This window comes from Takifugu rubripes, chromosome 11, assembly GCF_901000725.2.
Source record: "Takifugu rubripes chromosome 11, fTakRub1.2, whole genome shotgun sequence".
NCBI classification, from domain to species: Eukaryota; Metazoa; Chordata; class Actinopteri; order Tetraodontiformes; family Tetraodontidae; genus Takifugu; species Takifugu rubripes.
Window position 1 is genome coordinate 15,273,740 of NC_042295.1, and position 19,949 is coordinate 15,293,688.

Genomic DNA, 19,949 nt, shown 5'->3' on the forward strand with positions numbered 1-19,949 from the left:
CTGTCAGCTTGGCAGTTTACACAGTTGTCGCAGTTTCAGTCGCTTTCCAAGTGTGGATGGTGGCGAGAAGTGATCTCCTCTACGAGTCACTCGGCTAATTCTCCTCCTTGTTTTCGCCCAAGCGGCACGTCCAGGAGCACTCGGCGATGCTCAGTCGCTCATCAACCCCCCCGCCAGCCCCACCAGCCCCCTCAGCTGCAGGGCAGAGATAGACCGTCGTCCTCATAACTCTGCAGAGGGCTGAAATTGAAAACGCTGTAATTATGCTCTTCAAGAAATTAGCCAGCCGAGTAAGGAACACAGTTGAGGAGCGTTCCGTTTTAGCGATAAGGTTTAATGCTAATCACGTTCAGGCTGTAGCACATGAAACCTAGAGGAGCGTGCACAACTTTCTGCGTGTTATTTTATTTTTTTAATTAGAGTCTCACGTTCTAAACAGAGGGGGGAGGAGGGCGTCTTCTCAAATGTTAATTACATTAAAGGCTCCTCTTACCGAGTTAATGGCTGTCTGTTAACAAAGGGAACGCCCACCCTCGGTCCAGAGCGGACCTGTCAATCAAACTGTCGCGTACGAAGAAAAAGGGTGACTAGAAATTCGGTTTGCAAGTGATAAAAACCAGTAGGAAGGCAGGGATGTGCTGGATTATCCCCAGGAATGAGCACTCCCAGCACCTTGGGGAGATTCAGGTTCAGTTCTTGAGATCTGTGAGGTCTTCTCACCGTAAAGATCACAAACTACCTGCCGTTAACCTTGAGAACATCCTTCCTCACACCTCCATGTTGCCAAAACTGGTTTAAAACATTTAAAACACTGTTTTATCCACCCGATTCAGAAAAAAAAGTCCCATCAGGCCAAAGCTGAGGCAGAGAAGCAGCCCCAGCAGCAGCTCCCGGGACGGTGCTCCTGGATCTTCTCTCTGCAGGCATCTCATTGGACAGCAGCACTCGGAGTCCTCAAACATCAATGCTATTTTGTCTTAGCGGCTTGTAAAGCCTGTTAGCTCTGCCAACAGTGCGCGGCGCCATGAACCACCCCCCCCGCCCATATGTCAATAAAGTTAATCACAACACCCAGCAGGCGACGTGTCAATTACTCCAACCTGTTGGAGCGGCGCCAGCGCGCTGGCAGGTCGGCGTTGCGCTATCAATAACACACTGGCATCCGCAGGAACGGCAGATAAAACATTCCACTGAACACAACCACATCAATTCCATCAGCTCGCTACTCGCTGGCTGCTCCAAAACAATCCGCTGGAGTGCTGAAAGCAGCAGAGACGGAGATGTTCTCACCCCGCTGCCATGACAGCTGGCCAGGCTGAGCGTGCACGTGTGTGTGCGCGTGTGCGTGTGTTCGTGTGGACTCTTATATTTTCCTATTTGGGGTTTTGAGCGTTTAAATCGGCACGTTTCCCGCCCGGTCGTGGCTTTAATTCATCGTTTTAAAGTCTTTGCCAGACACTTTTGTAATCTATGGGGCCAAAGTGTCGTCCTCTCCACGGGTCCACCGTGCACAATAGCAATGGGATTTGGGCCGTTTCTGTCGGAGCCCGTCTGAGCCTGGATTACACATCCCTCCCTTTATGATTGGGAACACTGCTGCTGGATAACAGTGAGACTTCTGTCCAATTACGTCCGGGCCTGATAACTCCCACATTCAGCCAGAAGCCGAGCGACAGGCCGGCGGACGCAAAAGTCAACGGTATTAAACGCAGCAATTATGGAAGTCGGCTTCCACATTAGGTCCAAGACACGGACAACAAAACAGTTAAATATTAATAAAAGGCAGCGGAGGCGATTCCATTAAACACCGCGAGGAATCAATAGTTTCTATTTTCAAATTGTGTTCGTGGAGCCGGCCTCAGGGGAGAGCATGCGTCCTTGTCTGAGCAAGGCCAGTTAGAGTTCAATGTGTTCAAATACCCGTATCGGAGTTTATGACCCCCATTAATGCCCCTGAGGATGTTCTCCACACAGCTGAACTGCCAATAAAGGAGAGGAGACAGAGAGAGGCCGAGCAGCGTGTTGCCCAGGTTGGTTTGACCACAGAGAGGCTCTATTACATCTGAGGTCAGCACCCAGAGAACAGGGGGGTGGCCCCGCTGGTCTAGGGGGCGCTGTTACGCCGGATTCTGCCCCAACAGAAGCATAAAGAGCAGCAACGGTGGCCAGAGTTAGCGGCCCGATTTAAAAATGCAGATTTTTCAGCCTTCTCACCCTAAATGAAATTAATCTTGGAAACGGCGTCCCGGCTCACGCACAAAAGAACCTCGGCAAAGTGATGAAGTAGAAGCTGGTACAGGCAGGAATGAGGGATCTGTGGTGGGGAGGACGACCTTTAATCGTCTCCTCCTCATAAATCTGCATTTACGGCGATTTAACGTGACCAAAGGGGCGTTTTATCACGGGCGGCGCCGCAGTTACTGCTGCTAACAAACGACTGGGGCTTAACTGGTGCGTTTACGTGGCAGGACGCCGCAGTACCGCCACCGGCCACCGCATTCATGTCGGTGGAGCCTCCACGTTGGGCTCAGCCCTGTTGAAAAGAGTCGAAAACTCCTTAAAATGGAGAGGCGGCGGCACCTCCGGGGGCTCGCCATATGGCCCGGCATTCAGAGAGTAACACGCCGTTTCCCATCAGGAAAATGGCGGCTTACGTCACCTCACAGCTCCCGGTGTGAAAGGAGGTGGAAAAATATCCTGAGGGGAACATCTGTCTCCAGGAGAGCTCCCCCGGTGGCCAGGTGGCCGTCACCAGCGACGGTCCCTCGCTCCCAGCCTCGGCGACGCTCCGCTCGGAAGCTCCGGGTGTTTTAATCAGGATGTTTTAATCCAGATGTTTTAATCCGGTGCGTTTATAGCAACAATGATCTGAGGATCATCGGAAATGCTGAGTCATGTTAGATAAACTCCAGGAAATTGGGTTAGTCAGGATATTTTAGAATTTTAGACTTTCATGAGTACATTATAGATCCAGAGAGGAACCACGTCCCCACAGACCCAAGCGGGAATTATATGCTAATCTTGTTTTCACTGTTTTTGAGGAAAACAAGCTGAAAATATGGATGCGGCCTCCATTCCTCTCCCATATTTCATATGTAAATTGCTATCAGTTACATCAGCCCCTCTAAGAGCAAACGCCGGGTCTATTAACGGGCCGGGCGTCACTTTCTGCCGGAGTCTGTGGTAATGAGAGCATTAGCGCGGGATGGATGAGCTCGCCGTGACGGGCGACGGCCTCAGGTGACACGGCGACTCCGCTGCCGGCGCTGTTTACCTTCCGGAGGGAGGAAAGAGAGGACGGAGGGGAAGAAAGGGGAGAAGAGAACTCTGGCAGCGTGTCTGCAGGCCATCCCAGGAGAGGAACCCCGGGATGCTGCTCCTGCCTGACGGAGAAGACGGAGAAAAGTGCAGGTTAATTCCCTCCTTAGGATGGGCGACGCTTCCAGGGAGAAGAGTCGGAACGTCTCTGGAACGGGATCGACCTTCGAATGGATGAAAACGCACAGAGGCCAAATGTTTCCTGACCTCTCATCGGTTTGTTTTAAAGCGGGTCGGGAATTTCGTTTTTTTCCCTTCATTTTTCCGAGCAGCCGTGGCATCGGCCGACCTCCCACGAGCGGGAGCAGACAAGCAGATATTCCGGAGAACACGTCAGCAACAAACGGTGCGTTTGAGGAGAGAGGTGATGTCCTACACCTGTACACCCTGTGTGTGTGTGTGTGTGTGTGCGTGCGTGCGTGCGTGCGTGCGTGCGTGCGTGCGTGCGTGCGTGTGTGTGTGTGTGTGTGTGTGTGTGTGTGTGTGCTCGGCTCAGGCACAGCCGCTCCGTCCCTCCAATCATTAATTCCTCCCATTCTCTCTCATTTATTCCCGTCTTCCGCTGAGCTGCCGTTCCTCAGATTCAGCCTCTTATTAAGTGTCTGTTTGCACCATTTGTCCACACAGCTGCATTTCTTCTTCCCCTCGTTTACCCTTCATCCCCTTGTTTACCCTTCTTCCCCTCTTTACCCTTCTTCCCCTCTTTACCCTTCTTCCCCTCGTTTACCCTTCATCCCCTTGTTTACCCCTCATCCCCTCGTTTACCCTTCATCCCCTTGTTTACCCCTTGTTTACCCTTCTTCCCCTCTTTACCCTTCATCCCCTCATTTACCCTTCATCCCCTCGTTTACCCTTCATCCCCTTGTTTACCCCTCATCCCCTTTACCCTTCTTCTCCTCGTTTACCCTTCATCCCCTCGTTTACCCTTCATCCCCTCGTTTGCCCTTCATCCCCTCGTTTACCCCTCATCCCCTCATTTACCCCTTCCCCTCGTTTACCCTTCATCCCCTCATTTACCCCTCATCCCCTCGTTTACCCTTCATCCCCTCATTTTCCCTTCATCCCCTCGTTTACCCTTCATCCCCTTGTTTACCCTTCATCCCCTTGTTTACCCCTCATCCCCTCGTTTACCCTTCATCCCCTTGTTTACCCTTCATCCCCTCATTTACCCCTCATCCCCTCGTTTACCCTTCATCCCCTTGTTTACCCTTCATCCCCTCTTTACCCCTCATCCCCTCTTTACCCCTCATCCCCTCATTTACCCCTCATCCCCTCGTTTACCCTTCTTCCCCTCTTTACCCCTCATCCCCTCTTTACCCTTCATCCCCTCGTTTACCCTTCATCCCCTCGTTTACCCCTCATCCCCTCGTTTACCTTTCATCCCCTCGTTTACCCTTCATCCCCTCGTTTACCCTTCTTCCCCAGCAAAGTTCAGGCTAACGTCTGGATCAGGAGTCTTTTAAACAAACCTTCAGTCACGTGCACACACACGTGCTCGTGCTGGTGAAGGAAGCTAGCGAGGCAGCCGCCAGTTTTAGAGCTAGCAGTTGGTTAGCTGGCGGTAAGCTTTTCGCTTGTGTGCGGAACATCTAATCCAACCACAGTGACACGATTTGTCGGATGAATAATTTAAATATCGAGGAGAGTCCCTGCTCGCTCTGCTGTCGACTAATGCATCACTGACAGAATCGCTAATTAAGACAGCGGGTCTTAATCCTTGGCTGTTTCTTCCCTGGATGCTCTGGGAGGATGGAATCATCCGCTCTTTAGCCGCGGCGCCGCCGGCGCGCAGGCAGGACGGGCTCACGTCTCCTTTGACTCGACATTGGCCTGACGGAGGACGCGAGAGTCGAACAGATGACAGAAAACATGCTTGACGCAGAGCGACAGCCTGGGAAGTGTGACGGAGCGCCGCTGCTCCCCGCCAGGCCCCACGATATCGCTACGCATCAGAGGCGAATCGATACCTGTGCAGAAGATGCGCGCGCCCGCTCTCCTGATGTCTGACACAAAGCGTGGATGACGTGCTCGACCTTCACAGTCTCTTCACCTGTCCCGCAGCTCGTTAATCTCCTCCACCCGTCAAACTCCCCTCCGTCGTCTGTCCCGTCTCCGATGGCTCCGTTCACCTGCTGCGGGCTAATTAGCGCTTTTACAACCTTTACGTTATCTTTACTGCAGCCTCGCTGCATTAACTCCAGAATAGATGCTCGCTGTTAGCTGCTCCGCTAGCAGTTATCTATTGCTAAAGCACAGACGTCCCAGCGATTCATGCTATTATAGGCTGAGATAGTGTCAACCGGAGCGGAGCGGAGCGAGGAACTGATGCTCAGAGATGCCGGAGAGAAACGTGGAAAAGCAAAAGTGTCGCTACGTTAATTTTAACTGCAAAAATAAGAGCCTCGACTCTCTGGGAGCTCATCAATAACGAGGGTGAAGCCATATTCATCATAAATGACCATTTCAGGGATGAAGTGGGTTCAGTCAACATGGAATATGGCGATAACCTCCCTCACCGACGGAGCTAGCAAGCTGGTTCACCAGAGCAGTCGGAATGTCTGACACGCACGTGTCCGTTCACCTTAGGAAGAGGCAATAGAAGACGACCTGGCAGGGCGCACGGATCCCTATTTAATGAGGGACCACGTTTGATTCATGGAAAACTCCACCAAACTACGACAACTCCACCATTTATCAGCAGCCGTCGGGAGAATCCATGATGGACGGACGACGTTCCTGCTGGCCGCTTCCTTCCTGATCGATATTAAAAAGGCTGATGAGGAATGCTGCGTGCGTGTCACGGGAATTCGGCTCTTCACAGGTTGAGATAGCTCCACGCTCCGGAATTCTCAGACTTTTCCCACTGGGGGGGTTTATCAGCAGCCACTTTGCATCCGTTGGTCCCCAGCCGAGTGTGTCGCCGCCCGTCTCGCCGCTCCGCTGAGTTTTTCCTGCACGCCGTGTCTCGAGTACATCTTATCCCCCATTCGCCGCCAGCTGGCACGGAAAATTGACGGCGCAGTGGGATTTTGGGTGATCTGTAAGTCTGCTGTCACGGTGACGGGAGCAGCACAAAGGCGGTGGCGGTGCGGTAAATGTCAGCACGTCAGGAAGGAGTGATAGAGAACATCTGAGCTCGGCACATATTCCCTGACCCGGAGCAAGGCCGGAATAAACAGGAATTATCCCCACGTAAGGCGTTCCAAAGGAAACAACCTGACCCGATCATACTGGGGAGAGATCAACAATTCCGGCAGTTAGCTTAGCTCGTTAGGCTAAGTGTGTTAATTACCCTGAATCCTGCTCATTCCCACATTTGGGAGGAAGTTTTATCCATGTTTGGGGTCAAAGCGACTCAGCGATGCTTTTATTTTGAAAGGAGAGCGACGTGGAGATCTAGGAAAAACCAAACTGTGAGAGGAAAGTCGTGCACGATCCTGCCAGGCAGGTTGTCCCAGCTGGGAATGAACAACGGAATGACAATCCAAATTTAAAAACATCCTAATCCAGCCTGTCGGAATTCTCTTTTCTGACTGGATCACAGGCGGTGTTAATGAGAAACTGTCAGGAAGAAGAAAGGAATGTTGGAGGGATGGAATCGTGTCCTCTGTGATCCCTCATCAGCAAACCTGCTTTGTGTTCATCCTTCAGCCGGAATACTGCTGATGAAACACGATTCCGGACGCCTGGATCCCGACAGGAGCAGGCAGAACTGACAGATCCACTCATTCATCCTCCGGAAGACGGGCCGGAAAATGAGGGGAGAGGGACGGGATCCCGTCCTGGGACCCCCCCCTTTGGGCCTCCAGAGAAGCCATTACACTTCATCTATGGAGATAAATTTACATTTCTTTTTTTTTTAGGGGGGGGGGGGGGGGGGGGGTCAGTGCGATTATTCCGGGCCGGAACAGCAGCCTGTCGTGTCGCCAGATGTGATCGATGTATTGATTTATTGATCACATTTCGCCGCCTGCTTCAGTCCCTTCTGACGGATTACCCACGATCCTTTGTGATTCATGACATCGGGGAAGAGACGCGCGGCCGATCGCAGATATGCAAACGGGAACGCCGGCGTTCCGTCCATCACAGCCGGCGAGCGGAAATAAACGGAGGCCGGCCGCGGCGACACGTGTTCACGTACCGGCGGATGTTGCGTCATCGCTCTTTACACGATCACATGACGGCAGCCACACACACACACACACACACACACGCACACACACACACACCGTGAGAGGAATCCGAGAGGTGCGGATCGGAGCCGATCCTTACCCCCCCCATCCTTACCCCCCCCAGCCTCCCATTACATCAGACAGCAGTGAAACATGGCGCCACGCTCTGACCTTCTCTAATTCCCTTTCATTCTCCGGGATCAGCCCAAATGATCCGATCTGCACGCAGCGGGAAAAACACACCCGCCAGCCGTCCGTCAGGCCGGACAGGCGCCACGCGTGACGGGAACGTCCACGCCGGAGACGCGGCGGCTGCTTAATAACCCTGACCTTTAGCGCCAAGGCGGCATAATCCAGCCGTATCGTCTCGGGAGGACAACTGGAAATAATCCCAGTATCACTGGTGAGATGTTTGCTGGGGTCACCGGAACACCACTGGAATGAGGAGGATGTCGGAACGTCGCCGTTCCAATTTCTTCATTTACGCTGACCTAATGCTCCGTCTCACGGCTTTAAATCGAATGGAAACCAAAACGGGATCGATCCATTCGTCCAAAGCTGGTTCCCTAAAAAGGCTGATGTTTAATCCCAATTCTGCCTTCAGACCACACACACGGGTGTTTGCTATTCTTGTGAGGACCTTCCCAGCTCTGCCTCCATGTTTCAACCACAGGTGCTCATTAAGTTAATGAGAAACGACTTTCTGATTCATTATCAGTGCACAGCCTGTGCGCACGTGCCAGTGCCTGCGCGCACGTGCCAGTGCCTGCTCTCCAACCCCATTCTTTTAATAATGTCATGAAACGTGAACACAAACTTTATTATTAAAGGTTCCGACGGCATCAGAACTTCCATCAACAGGAGCTCAAGTGTCTAATCTGCCCTCACGCCGTCACTCCACCAGCCAATCATGAGGTCTGCAATTAGTGTCGCTCTAATTAGAAGCCATTGTTGCCATTGCTTCAAACATCAATATGAAATTAAGCAGCAGCCACTTAGCGCACAATTTCTATTAAGACTTCACCCGTGTTGGAACAATTCCTTTGTGTCGTTGGGTAGAATTGGGCCTCCGGGCCGTGCGTGGGAGTCCTGAGAGGTGCACGAGTGGGGGGACAAAGGGAGGGAAGCACAAAGTGTGAAATTAGCCCTGATTTCCTCCTCAGGAGAGGACCCTTATCACAAATCAGACAGTAAACGGAGGCGGCGCTGCAAATCAAGCTGCTTATCGGCCGCCGCGACAGCATCGCGCACGATAAACAACCACCGACCACGGCGAGGGACGCGGCCCGCTCTTCCCGCTCTTCCCGCTCTTCCCGCTCTTCCCGCTCCCACCTTTGGTCCTCTCCTACAGATTTATTGCTGATGTCGCCGTGGCGTTGAACTTCCAGCTCTGTAAAACAATTGTGTTTAAAAGTTTTATGCTATCGGACGTCACACAGAGGGAAACAAGGATCAGCAGGGCGACTGCTGCCACTCTTAGTGCATCAATGTAAAAAACACACAATTATACAACTGGGCTTGACGAGCGTTTGAGGCTTAACGGAGCCGGTTGCTGAATTAAAGCCGTTTCTTTGGTTACGACCGACAATAATCCAGAAAAAATCAATTGTAAATGTTTCATTTTTCATCACACGGCTGCTGACGGCTGAACAGCAGCCTGACAAACTGCTGCAACCTTGGCCTGTTTCAGGCAACAGCCTCCGCTAACGAGCTTTTTTGTTCAGGCACCAGCCTGAACCTCCTCGTCTCTGCAGGACCCCCCCCCCCCCCCCCCATCAAGAAACAAGGAGCAGAAAAGAAGAAATGAAAGTGCAGATGGGAATTTATTTTAAACATAAAAGAGGGTTTAAAATGGGCGATCAGGGCTGAGTGTGTGTGTGAGTGTGTGTGTGTGTGTGTGAGTGTGTGTGTGTGTGTGTGTGTGTGTGTGTGAGTGTGTGTGTGTGTGAGTGTGTGTGTGTGTGTGGGGGGGGGTTAATGAAGCCTACGTGACTGAGGAAACGGTAACAAAAGCAGCACGGAGAAGCTCACAGAAGCTGCGACTGGTCACCATCTGCGCTCTTCGGCCTAATTACGTCATTTTAGCGTCCGGTAACGACGTTCCCACATCAGGAAGTCGGGAAAAAGGGTCTGAACAGAACGGCCGAGGGAAGCAGCAGAGAGATACACGAGTGATTAAAGGAGAAGAATGGTCGGAAGTGTTAAAAAAAGATGAGACAAATTCACAAATCTGGAGGCTGAAGGAAGTTTTTCCCAGTGAACCAAACCGGAATAACTGTGATGCTTTCAGTGTCGATGGACTTCAGCAGCTAATCGGCGCTAACGACGTCGCCGCTAATGCTGCGTTTTAGCTCGCAAACGTCTGCGAGTAAATGGTCTGAAAGTTTCAAACGGAGATTCCGAACAAGGAAACGTCTCAACTCCGGTTGTTTAACAGACACTCGCAACAGCCGCGAGATGCTAAAATGGGCTAAAGGTGGGAAACGGAGGGAAGAAAACATGGAAAACTGTTGAATCTTCACATCCTTCATTCGTCTCATTTATCATCAGTCAGAAAGAAAAATGAAAAAAAACCAGCCATCATTCAAGGGGCAGTAAAGAGACCTTCAATGTCTCCAACAAACCCCCGTTATTCCCATTTTTCCCCATTAGCAAAGGTCGCCCACTCCTCAAAGTCCTTACAAAGACGCATGTTTTCTTCCGGAACTTTCCAAACTTTCCGTCTCGGCTTTAACGAATCGCAGCTCTGCAAACATGTTGACTGAAACAACGCCTGCTAATGACGACTGCGTCGAATGCTAATTAAAGTTCTCGAGCGAGCACGGGAATAACGTGTTGGGATTAATTTTCCTTTTGTCCTTGTTTTGTCGCAGTTCTTCGCCTCACTCAAAGCCCGGCGCCGCTCACGCCGACGCCCTCGTGTAATCATATCACCAGATTGTAATTACCGCCAAGCCGCACGCAAATTTGTCCGTGGCTAAATGATGCTTTTCATCCAGAAAATTACAAAAATTCCTGGCGGTTGTATTAGCATGTCGCTGCCACTCCGCGGGCTTTCCCTGTTTTATCCTTCCCGCCAGAGCACGCGCGCCCCTCCATCCGTGACGGCTTTATACGAGACGCAAATCTTAATATTTACAGACTTTTAACAGGTGAAATCAAACCATAAACACGACCGACACGACCCCGAAACATGTAATTACCCTAAATCTGACGAGGAGCCCTTGATAAGAGAGTTTTCCATTAGTGTCCTGATGATTTTCTTGATTATTTTTCCCGTGTGACAGCAGGGATCTGATTGCTAATTTCAAAGCTAATGTTAATAGCATTGATGAAATGACGCTTCCAAAGGCTCCATCTCGCTCATCCTCTCATTTCATATGTTTTCCTGGTGCTGCTGCGCTCATTAATCCGGCCCATTCATCAAATCACCTCAACCAAACGCTCCTCAGCCACTCGGAGCTGCCTGAGGGAACGCCGCCGCCGCCATTCCAGGCAGGTTTGCTGCTTCCTGCATCTCAGAGGAGGAAGCCGTGGAACCATCTGGGGCTCGATGGATGGTTCCACATGAAAATGAAACCATCCATCACTGGTGTGTCGGGGCTTTTAAACACACTGTCCCATGGGACTTCTCATTAGTAACTGCCTCCGCTCCACAGGAATTCCCAAAAATGAATCCCCGACCGTCCCCTCAAACGCTCCCATTCCCTCCTAAACCGCAGCCAAAGCAAAGATGTTTGGCCCCTCGGAGCGCCGAGGCACAGCGGCCTTATTTCAGCCGGCAGTGCACGCCGGGGAGGCGGTATTTTTATCTGCGGAGCTGCAGGACGTCTCCCGACCGTCGTAATTCCAGCTGGGTATTGGCTTTTCCGGCTGCTGGCTCAGCTCCAGGCCGCCTGTCACAGGGTCACCTCGGAGTAGCCGCTCACTCACAGCCTGTAAAACACTGCTGATGGCTCCAACATCCACACCATCCATCACGCAGGTGCAACACACACGCACGCACACACCCACACACACACACACACACACACACACACACACACACACACACACACACACACACACAGGCCTGCCTCTGAGCCATCATTTACTGGAAGCTATTGATTAGCCCTTTGTAATTAACACATAATCCCAGAGGGAATAAATCAGCGCTGGTTTGTGGTGGTTTTCGGAGCCGTGTATTTCCTGGACGAGCTAATGAAAGTGACCCGTCAGTACTGCGCTGAAGCCACAGACGCTCCGCAAACCCCCCCACGGGACATGAAGCAACCAGACGCCACCAACGTTATCAGCCCGGTCCTCCAGCGGAGGAATCCAGAGGATGTAAAACGGGATTAGAGGATTATCTGATGCTCATGAAGCAGATGTTTACAGCTTAATCCTGATTACACAGAAACCACCAACAAAGGAGCGCACGTCAGCAAACATCAGCACGCCGTCCGCTTGCCTTCCTTACGGGGTTGGGACGAAAACAACGGGCGACAAACGAGCTCTTAACGAGCTCTTAACGAGCTCTTAACAAGCTCTTAAGTTCTGCTCAACTCCAGGCGACACCGTCTGACTCCTGGTTTTGTTGGGCTTCACCTCCAACAGCCGTAATCCCAGAATGAAAGCAGGAGCTCCAGGAGGTCCAGGAGGTCCAGGAGTTCCAGGAGTTCCAGGAGTTCCAGGAGCGGCGAGTCTGAAAGCTCGTGAACACGGGGAAAAGACGGGGTTCCTCGTGCTCCCGGTGCCAGTGGGAGCGGCTGGATCTCCAGGAGCCGCTCCGGCTTTATTCCATCATTTATGTTCAGGATTGAATAACCAAGCTTTTACCGGCCGATTCACATATTTCAGACTCGGGGGGTTAAATCTTACAGCTTGTCTGTGATTATGAAGTCAACCAAAAATAAATCATCGGGGGGGGGGGGCAGATTTGAAGCTGCCGCGTTCTAAAGGTCAAGTAGGAGATCGGAGCGGGCATAACGGAGGCCGTCAATTTGCATTTCGTTTCAACTTGGAATGGCGGCGTTCCATCATCTGAGACACTTTTAGGAGATGGGATGGATATTCCTGACAGGTTAGCGAGGCCGTCCCGCCGCTGGGATACAGTTCGGCTAACTCTTGAATTCCCATCACGGGTGGCGAGCAGCTTTTATAGTTATCGGAACGTCGTTTTCCTGCCTTTAGTTTGACTTTGGAGGGAATAACGACACCAAAAAACAGCCCAGTCACAATTAAATCCAAAATATTTGTCAGTCAGTGGAGAAAAGTGGATGAAAACATAATAATTAGCGAGGAGGAGGCTCCTCACGGGGCTGCGGAGTGTTTCAGCTATAGGATGAGTGTGATGGCAGCGCCGCCGTGCAACAGCGCCGCCGTGCAACAGCGCCGCCGTGCAACAGCGCCGCCGTGCAACAGCGCCGCCGTGCAACAGCTCTCTGATTGATCACATTAGAGTTAATTAAATATTGGCAAATTGCTCCCATCCAGCATCGGCCTATTAACGTTTCGACTCCTCCAACATTCATCACTCGTGTCTCCTTTTATCGCCGCTTTTCGCCTCCTTTCCTGGGCGTCAAGTGGACGGAGATAAAAAGCCGTCACTTTGTCTCCCCCGTGCACGCTCCCGTCCCCCTTTTTGTGTGGTTCCGTGTCTCCTGCCTCCCACTGGCGTTTCATTTCAATGAATTATGACAGCTCTGATACCGGAGCCCGACGAGGAGTCTTTTCCCGGCTCCTCGGAGCCGTCGGTGCCTTAAAAAGGGATCAAGCAGGCGGAGGAGGAGACTGGCAGCCACCGCTGGCTCCGCCCCCTCAGGTCGGCGCCAGGCACGCCTCCAGAACCAGGAGCGGCCCGGGCAGGAAGAACCTGTGATTACAGGCACAACCTTCTCACTGTGAATTCTGTGGTTCTTTTACAGATGACTGTAGGGAGTTCATGCAAGAAGCTCTTAACCAGCCAGCTAGCAGCTAGCATGCAGCTAGCATGCAGCTAGCATCCAGCTAGCATCCAGCTAGCATCCAGCTAGCATCCAGCTCATCTGAAGGGTCGGACACACCTGTCGTGATGAACGAGGATGCATGAATGAACCTGCTGGAGGAAACACAGGACGGACTCAGGGTTGCCCCCGGAGGACAAAGGGAGCAACTGCAGCCCTCCTGACGCATCCCGCGCACCCCGAGGTCGCCGTGCACGGTCGTGCCCGTCCCACAGAGTCCTCCTGGTGCTCCGATGAGGCTCACGCACGAGCCTCAGTAACACGTGAGCGATGCGCCGCAGGTTCCAGCAGCTAATCCCAGTCCGTGTAAGTCTGGGATAAAAGAGGGTGAACACGGATACGGGTGTAACGGAGGCGTGATCGGGACGCCCGCGGCGCCACTCCGGCGCTCCGCTAACGGTGGTGCTGATGCAAACCGCAGAACCAGCGAGGAAGAGGCGGAGCGGAGCCTGACGCGGCCTCCGTGTACAGCCTGCAGCCATTCCTCGGAAAACCGTGCTGCTGTCTCTCACCTGACAAAGCTCGACTTGAGCGGCGCCTCCTGTTGGTTGTGCCTCCATGGAGAGATCCACACGCACACACAGACACACACACACACACGCCCCAGGCAAGAGTGTGAGGTATTCCAGGCAAATCAAACGGTGGGAGGCTGGAAAAACACACCTTTATTCCGGGTTATGGAGCCATTTTACAGCTCCGTGATTGCAGCATCTTTAGCCTCCAGATAGAATTTTTATATGTTTTGTTTTCTACCGGTTTTTATTTTTCATTGTTAAAAGTTTAAAGGTTGACGAAATCTCAGGATCCTTTTAAAAAACTGCGCTGGCAGAGAAACGACGAAGGGACGAGGCTCACTTACGTCGGTCGAGGTCACCTTAATTGTTGCCGTGGCGATATTCCCGGAGGAAATCGGCGAGAGCAAACGACGGCGGCACTGAGAAGAGAGGGGAGGCGTAAAGTGGCGAGGAGAGGTTTTCAAGTGCACGGAGACACCGATAGCAGCTCCCAATAAAAGAGGCTAAAACGTAGCATGCACGTGCAGCGTTGTAAGCTAATGAGAGTAAGCTAACCCTCATCCACACGCTGCTGAGTACAAGCCCCCGCCGCCGCTATCTACCCCGCGTCGCACCCTCTATTTTATGCTCCAGCGGGTGACAATAATTTAAGGCCCCCGATATGCAAATGTCTTTAATTGGACTGTCACGAGCTCCCAGGCATCGTCAACTTTACGAAATGACTGAGGCTGGGAGCAGATTGGATTCCGCTGGCCAATCTTGTTCACTTAATTTATAGTGAATCTGCAGACGCTCCACCACCAGGTCACGTGACGCACCTCTCACCAGCCCATCCCAGAACGGACACAACAATAATCACCCCTCGTTTTGGTCCACGCCGACCAGCTGCGGCTAACATCGTTCATTCCCGACAGCTCCGGTCAAGCGGACGTGCACGTCAGAGACCTCACATTAGCCTCTAATGTTCACCACATCCCGTCGATGGAGCTAGCTACCGCTACAGCTAGCAAACATCGCATCTATGATGCCTTTTCTTTCCTTTAGCTAAACATGATGTTGTCTTAGCGTTAGCTGTTAGCAAACGCGCGAGCATGTGTTCAGCTGCTCCGACATCCAACGATAGTGAAGAGCGTCGCGGCTCATCCGCTAAGCAGAGCGGGACGCCGGAATCCCGGGATCGGTGGTGTCACTTTGGGATCCGCCTCCGTTTGCCGTGCACCAAAGTCTTTCCTCGGATTGTTTTGATCTTATTTGAAAACTCTTTATTAATGATCTCAAACGTCACTTTTGGGGCCGACGTTCCCTCCAAGAGGGGACAGTCGGGCGTCTAAATCTGCCCCATCTTCTCGCTCGGGGAAGGAATCACAGAGGCGAAGGAGCTAAAAAACCTCATTCCAAAGCCTAATTCCGTCCCCTGTGTGCTTGAGTGCGGAGGCTGATTGGATTTCAGTACTTCGTTAATAAACGAGCGCGTGAACAACGGCGGACTGACGCTCCGTTGTCTTCTAGGCGAGGACGCCGTCGCTGCGCCGGCCTTCGGTCCCGCGTCCGTCACAACATCCCGAGTGCTTCCCGAAACAACCCGGGACAAATGTTGGACAAGTCCGGCGTCGCCGCTCTGGCCTTTGAGGCGGAGCGTGATAAAAAGGCGGAGCCTGCTCACCTGGAAAACATGGGTGGAGGTGAAGAGGTTCAGGGTTCCCATGGAAACAGATTCACACGTCTACATCTGCGAAGGTCCTCTTGCAGTCCGGATATTCTGACCCAATCACCGGAGTCATTCCCTCTTCACATTCCAGGTTTGATGCTGGAATGTTTGTACTCTGGGATCTGCCTGGAAGCCTTCGGCCACAGCTCCGGAACACTCCCATGTTTTATTAATGAAGGTGTGTGTGTGTGTGTGTGTGTGTCATTGGCTCACACCTGGAGCCCGTGTCCATTTGGCTGGGCGCTCCGGCTGATGTCTCCGTGAGCGGCTGGGAGCTCTGGAACGCTGGTTCCAACGTGCACATTAACGTGTTTTATCGCCCCGGAAGAGAAGGATCGACTGCAGCCCTGATCTGTAACCTCTGTAATCATCACGTGTTTATCTCATTCCCACACACTTATCACACATTCGACTCACAGCTCCGGAACATCTGGGAGCGCCGGGACCATTTGGGAGCGCCGAGACCGTCTGGGAGCCCCAGGACCGTCTGGGAGCGCCGAGACCGCCTCAATGGCAGGTGAGACGTTAGCATCGTGCGCCTGCTGTAGCCGCACCGCTCCGGGGAACCGGCGCAGCACCGACACACGCGTCTCCCAGATGGCTGCCAGTGCGTGCGTCCATGACGGGACGCGGGACAGGACGCGGGACAGGACGCGGGACAGGACGCGGGACAGGCTGCCGTGCGGCGCAGCGGCACTTGCAGGAGCCGGAGCGCTGCGGAGCGGCAGCAGCTGATTGAAGAGGAGCTACTTCAACATGACAACATAATGGAGCTGAGCGCCGGCTCACTTAAATCTATTAAGCGCTATCACAGAGGTCGGGGGGTCATCGGAGAGGAGGCCAAGGGGGTTTTAATTTGCATGCGTTGGATCAACTGGATCCGATGGTTGGAATTCCAAAGATTCTTAAAAGTGTGGGTAGCGCTCCTGCGCCGCTACGCTAACACTGTGCGACGGTGGTCCGTGGTGTTTTAAAGCAGATTATTCAGGGCAGCAGTTGTCTGGAAGAGCTCAGCTCAGGTTCCGTAACGATACGGATCCGTTCAATACGGATCCAAACGTTTCATCCGTCTGGTGACGGATAGTTCAATTCCACAAGTGCTCTAACTTTATCACAGCACTAACGGCGTGTTAGCATTTGCAGGGATAACTTGGTGACGGGTCTGCTCAGGTGTCTCATTTCACTGCGAACGTGTTGGATCTCTGTTGCATCCACAGCAATTTCCCTGACACGGAATGTTTTCCGGAATGTCAACCGGCAGCTACAAAACACGATTTTACTGCATTTTGAATTATTCACTTCGTGAACGGTGACTGGATGGGAAACTCGACAGTAAGCTAGCACAGGTACTCGTCAGCTAACAAGCCAATTGTGGCAGAAACGTGCACATTTTTCCCAAATACCTGTAACTCAGGAATAAAAGACGCGTTTTAGCTGCAGTGGAAAACTGCAGCCAGATCCGTCTGTGTGTTATCTGAAGCACACAGGTCTTTTTTGATCCGCTTCTGTACCTCGGGGCGACGTACAAGCGCTCCGACAGAATCGCAAACATGAAATATTTGTATCCGCTGTATAATTTCCATCTCTGGGAAAAACCCCGCGAAGCCCGGGTGAGCCGCTGCGGCGTTCCCTGTTGTTCTGGACCAGCGAGTGCGGCGGCTGCTGCTCGGCACTCCGAGAGGATTAGCGGACAGGTGCAGAGTGATGCTAACGACGGCGGAATTACTGGGAGTTTGGGTGGGATTACCCACTTGGGATCAGCTGGAAAACACAGGCGGAAAAATGAAAGTTTTAATAAAGAGGAACGTTTAAACCGCGTCGTCTAAAGTGCCCCTTTCGGAAGGGGCTGCGGTCCTCCGCACAGTTAGCATCGACGGTAATTAAAAAGCTGGGCGCCCTGATTAATGAGGCCCAACTGTTGTCGGTGTCCCGCCACTCCTTCCCGTCATTCCGGGGGCTCCGAGGTGACGAGGATCGGGAAAAGGGAACGGAAACCATAACTGAACTGTAGGTGAGGAGAGTTCCGGCTGCGGCAGGAAACACCCAGGAATAACCAACGAGTTAACGAACCTCTGGCGGTAATTCAGCCAATCATCCGCCCCCAAACGGTGGCGTTGGTGGCGGCTCGTGCACGTGTCTGCGTCACCGTGCACCTTGGGATTTTTCCTGGTTTGCTGATGTCAGTCTGCCGGAGCCAGAGGACACATGCTGGTCCCCCCCCCCCTCGTCTCATCATTTCTGTCTTTCTCCCTGTAGGGTGGCCATTATAGTGAGCCCCCTCCAGCCCTCACACACACACACACACACACACACACACACACACACATACACACACACACATACACACACACACACACACACACACACACACACACACACACACACACACACTCCATTTATCCATCCAGCACAGCTCCGGGGACCCAGCAGTGGTCTCCAGCCTTGGCTACATTAGCAGCCTGGCAGGAGGGGCGGGCTGGGATGGACGACCCCCCCCCCCCCCGCTAACGTCCTCCCACGTCCCCCCCCCGCTAACGTCCTCCCACGTCCCCCTCTGGACGAGCTGGAAGGGTCCCAAAGTGAGCAGAGTCTAAACCAGGTTGACTCATTTTCTCTCTGTCCCCGTGAGGTTGATTCCGGACATTCCCACTGCTAATGGATGGGAAGTCCGTGCCGCCATGCGTCCTACCTGCGTAGGGAACGGGGGCGTCCTTGTCCAGGGCCACCAGGGGCGGATCCAGCAGGACGACGTCGGTGTTCTCGGTGATCACCCCGTGGTACGAGGTCTCGATCCACGGCTTGTGCTTGTTCACTGTGGAGGGGACAGAGAAGAAGCTAGGTTAGCCACGATTCATGCTAATCTCCCCCAGAGCTCGATTCTCTCCCCCCGGAGAAGGAAACGGTCGAGCTGAGGGTCCGATTACATCCCATCATCGAGCCGACGTTGAATAAAAGATTAGCGTGAGCCCGCGTACGTCTTCCCAGTTCCTCTCCGTGCACGGACACGGTCCAGTTTAGGTTCTCATCTGTTCACACAGCATTAAGTAATTATGCTCCGGGGACTGAAGTGGCAGCCGGGGGAGGGGGGGGGGTGTTGGGGGTGGGGGGGTGTTAGCGCCGGGAAAATAAAAAAATGAAAAATCTGAAAGCAGATGAAAATGCTAATTTTCCGCTTGGCTTGGGGACAAGTGCATAACCCCGATAAATGTGTAATACAGGGCGTAGCGCTGTCGGACCGTTAGCCGTGACAGCTAATGAGGAGTCTGGAGGATTGAGGGGGGGCTGGTTCCCAACTTCGGATTCTCTCCCTTCTGCCGCGTGGGCGTCTGGATGACCTTTAAATCCTTGATGTTGGGAATGCCGACGGATACTTGATTGTTTTTGCTAATCAGAATCACCCAAAACTGAAAGTTGAATCTATTTATCCTCAACAGTAAATCAGCCTCCCGGGAACGCTTCGAATTTTCCCACCAGTTTCCCAACGTCCCTCCAAACAGACGGAGCTTCTCCTCCCTCCTCTCACATAATTCAGCCTATCAAAGGTCGGATGGAGACGCTTCCGAATCAGCTGCAGATTCCCAGGAGACACTTTGCTGCCACTTACAACAGTGCTAACGCTCCGATGCTAAATGATTAGCTGCTGACTCCTCCAGCGACGTGAACCAGAACCGAACGCGCTTCATCTTCTAATCAATTTAAAGGAAAACAGGACACAATTTCTGACCTGTAACGGCGCCGCTGGAGTCGCATGACCGCTGTGTCCTAGCGGCGCGCTACGCTAATGATGTTAATGATGCTAATGATGACATATAAACAGTTGCTCGGCTTTTTCAGGGAATGATGAGCTATTAAAGTGTCAAAACCACAAGTTTTGACACTTTAATAGCATTTTAAAATGATTTCGCACAATAATTAGCTGATGAAATATACAGAAACACACAAAATATATATAGAAGGGTTGAAGAGGTTCTGTTGGGCTGAGGTTCTGTTGGGCTGAGGTTCTGTTGGGCTGAGGTTCTGGTGGGCTGAGGTTCTGTTGGGCTGAGGTTCTGGTCATGGTTCCTTCATGAGCAGAACATCATTTCACGGTTGCTTCCTTCGGTAAAAGCTCTGGTGTGTTGCTCTATAAAGCAGAGCTGATGTTTATCTGTGATGAGCGCACATCACACACGTGCACACACGTGCACACACGTGCACACACAGCGTCCGCTGCCCTCTACGTGACCCCGGTTTATCAAAGCAAACATCTTAC

General features: G+C 52.5%; 1 protein-coding gene across 1 annotated transcript in view; it reads right to left on the minus strand.

Annotated features, from left to right (window-relative positions):
* LOC101075381 (calsyntenin-2) overlaps nucleotides 1-19,949 on the minus strand; it is a 104,708-nt gene that overhangs the window by 42,984 nt on the left and 41,775 nt on the right. The window contains exon 2 of the mRNA XM_029844489.1: nucleotides 18,387-18,509. Coding sequence (XP_029700349.1) covers nucleotides 18,387-18,509 — 123 coding nt within the window. The remainder of the gene's footprint in view (nucleotides 1-18,386; nucleotides 18,510-19,949) is intronic.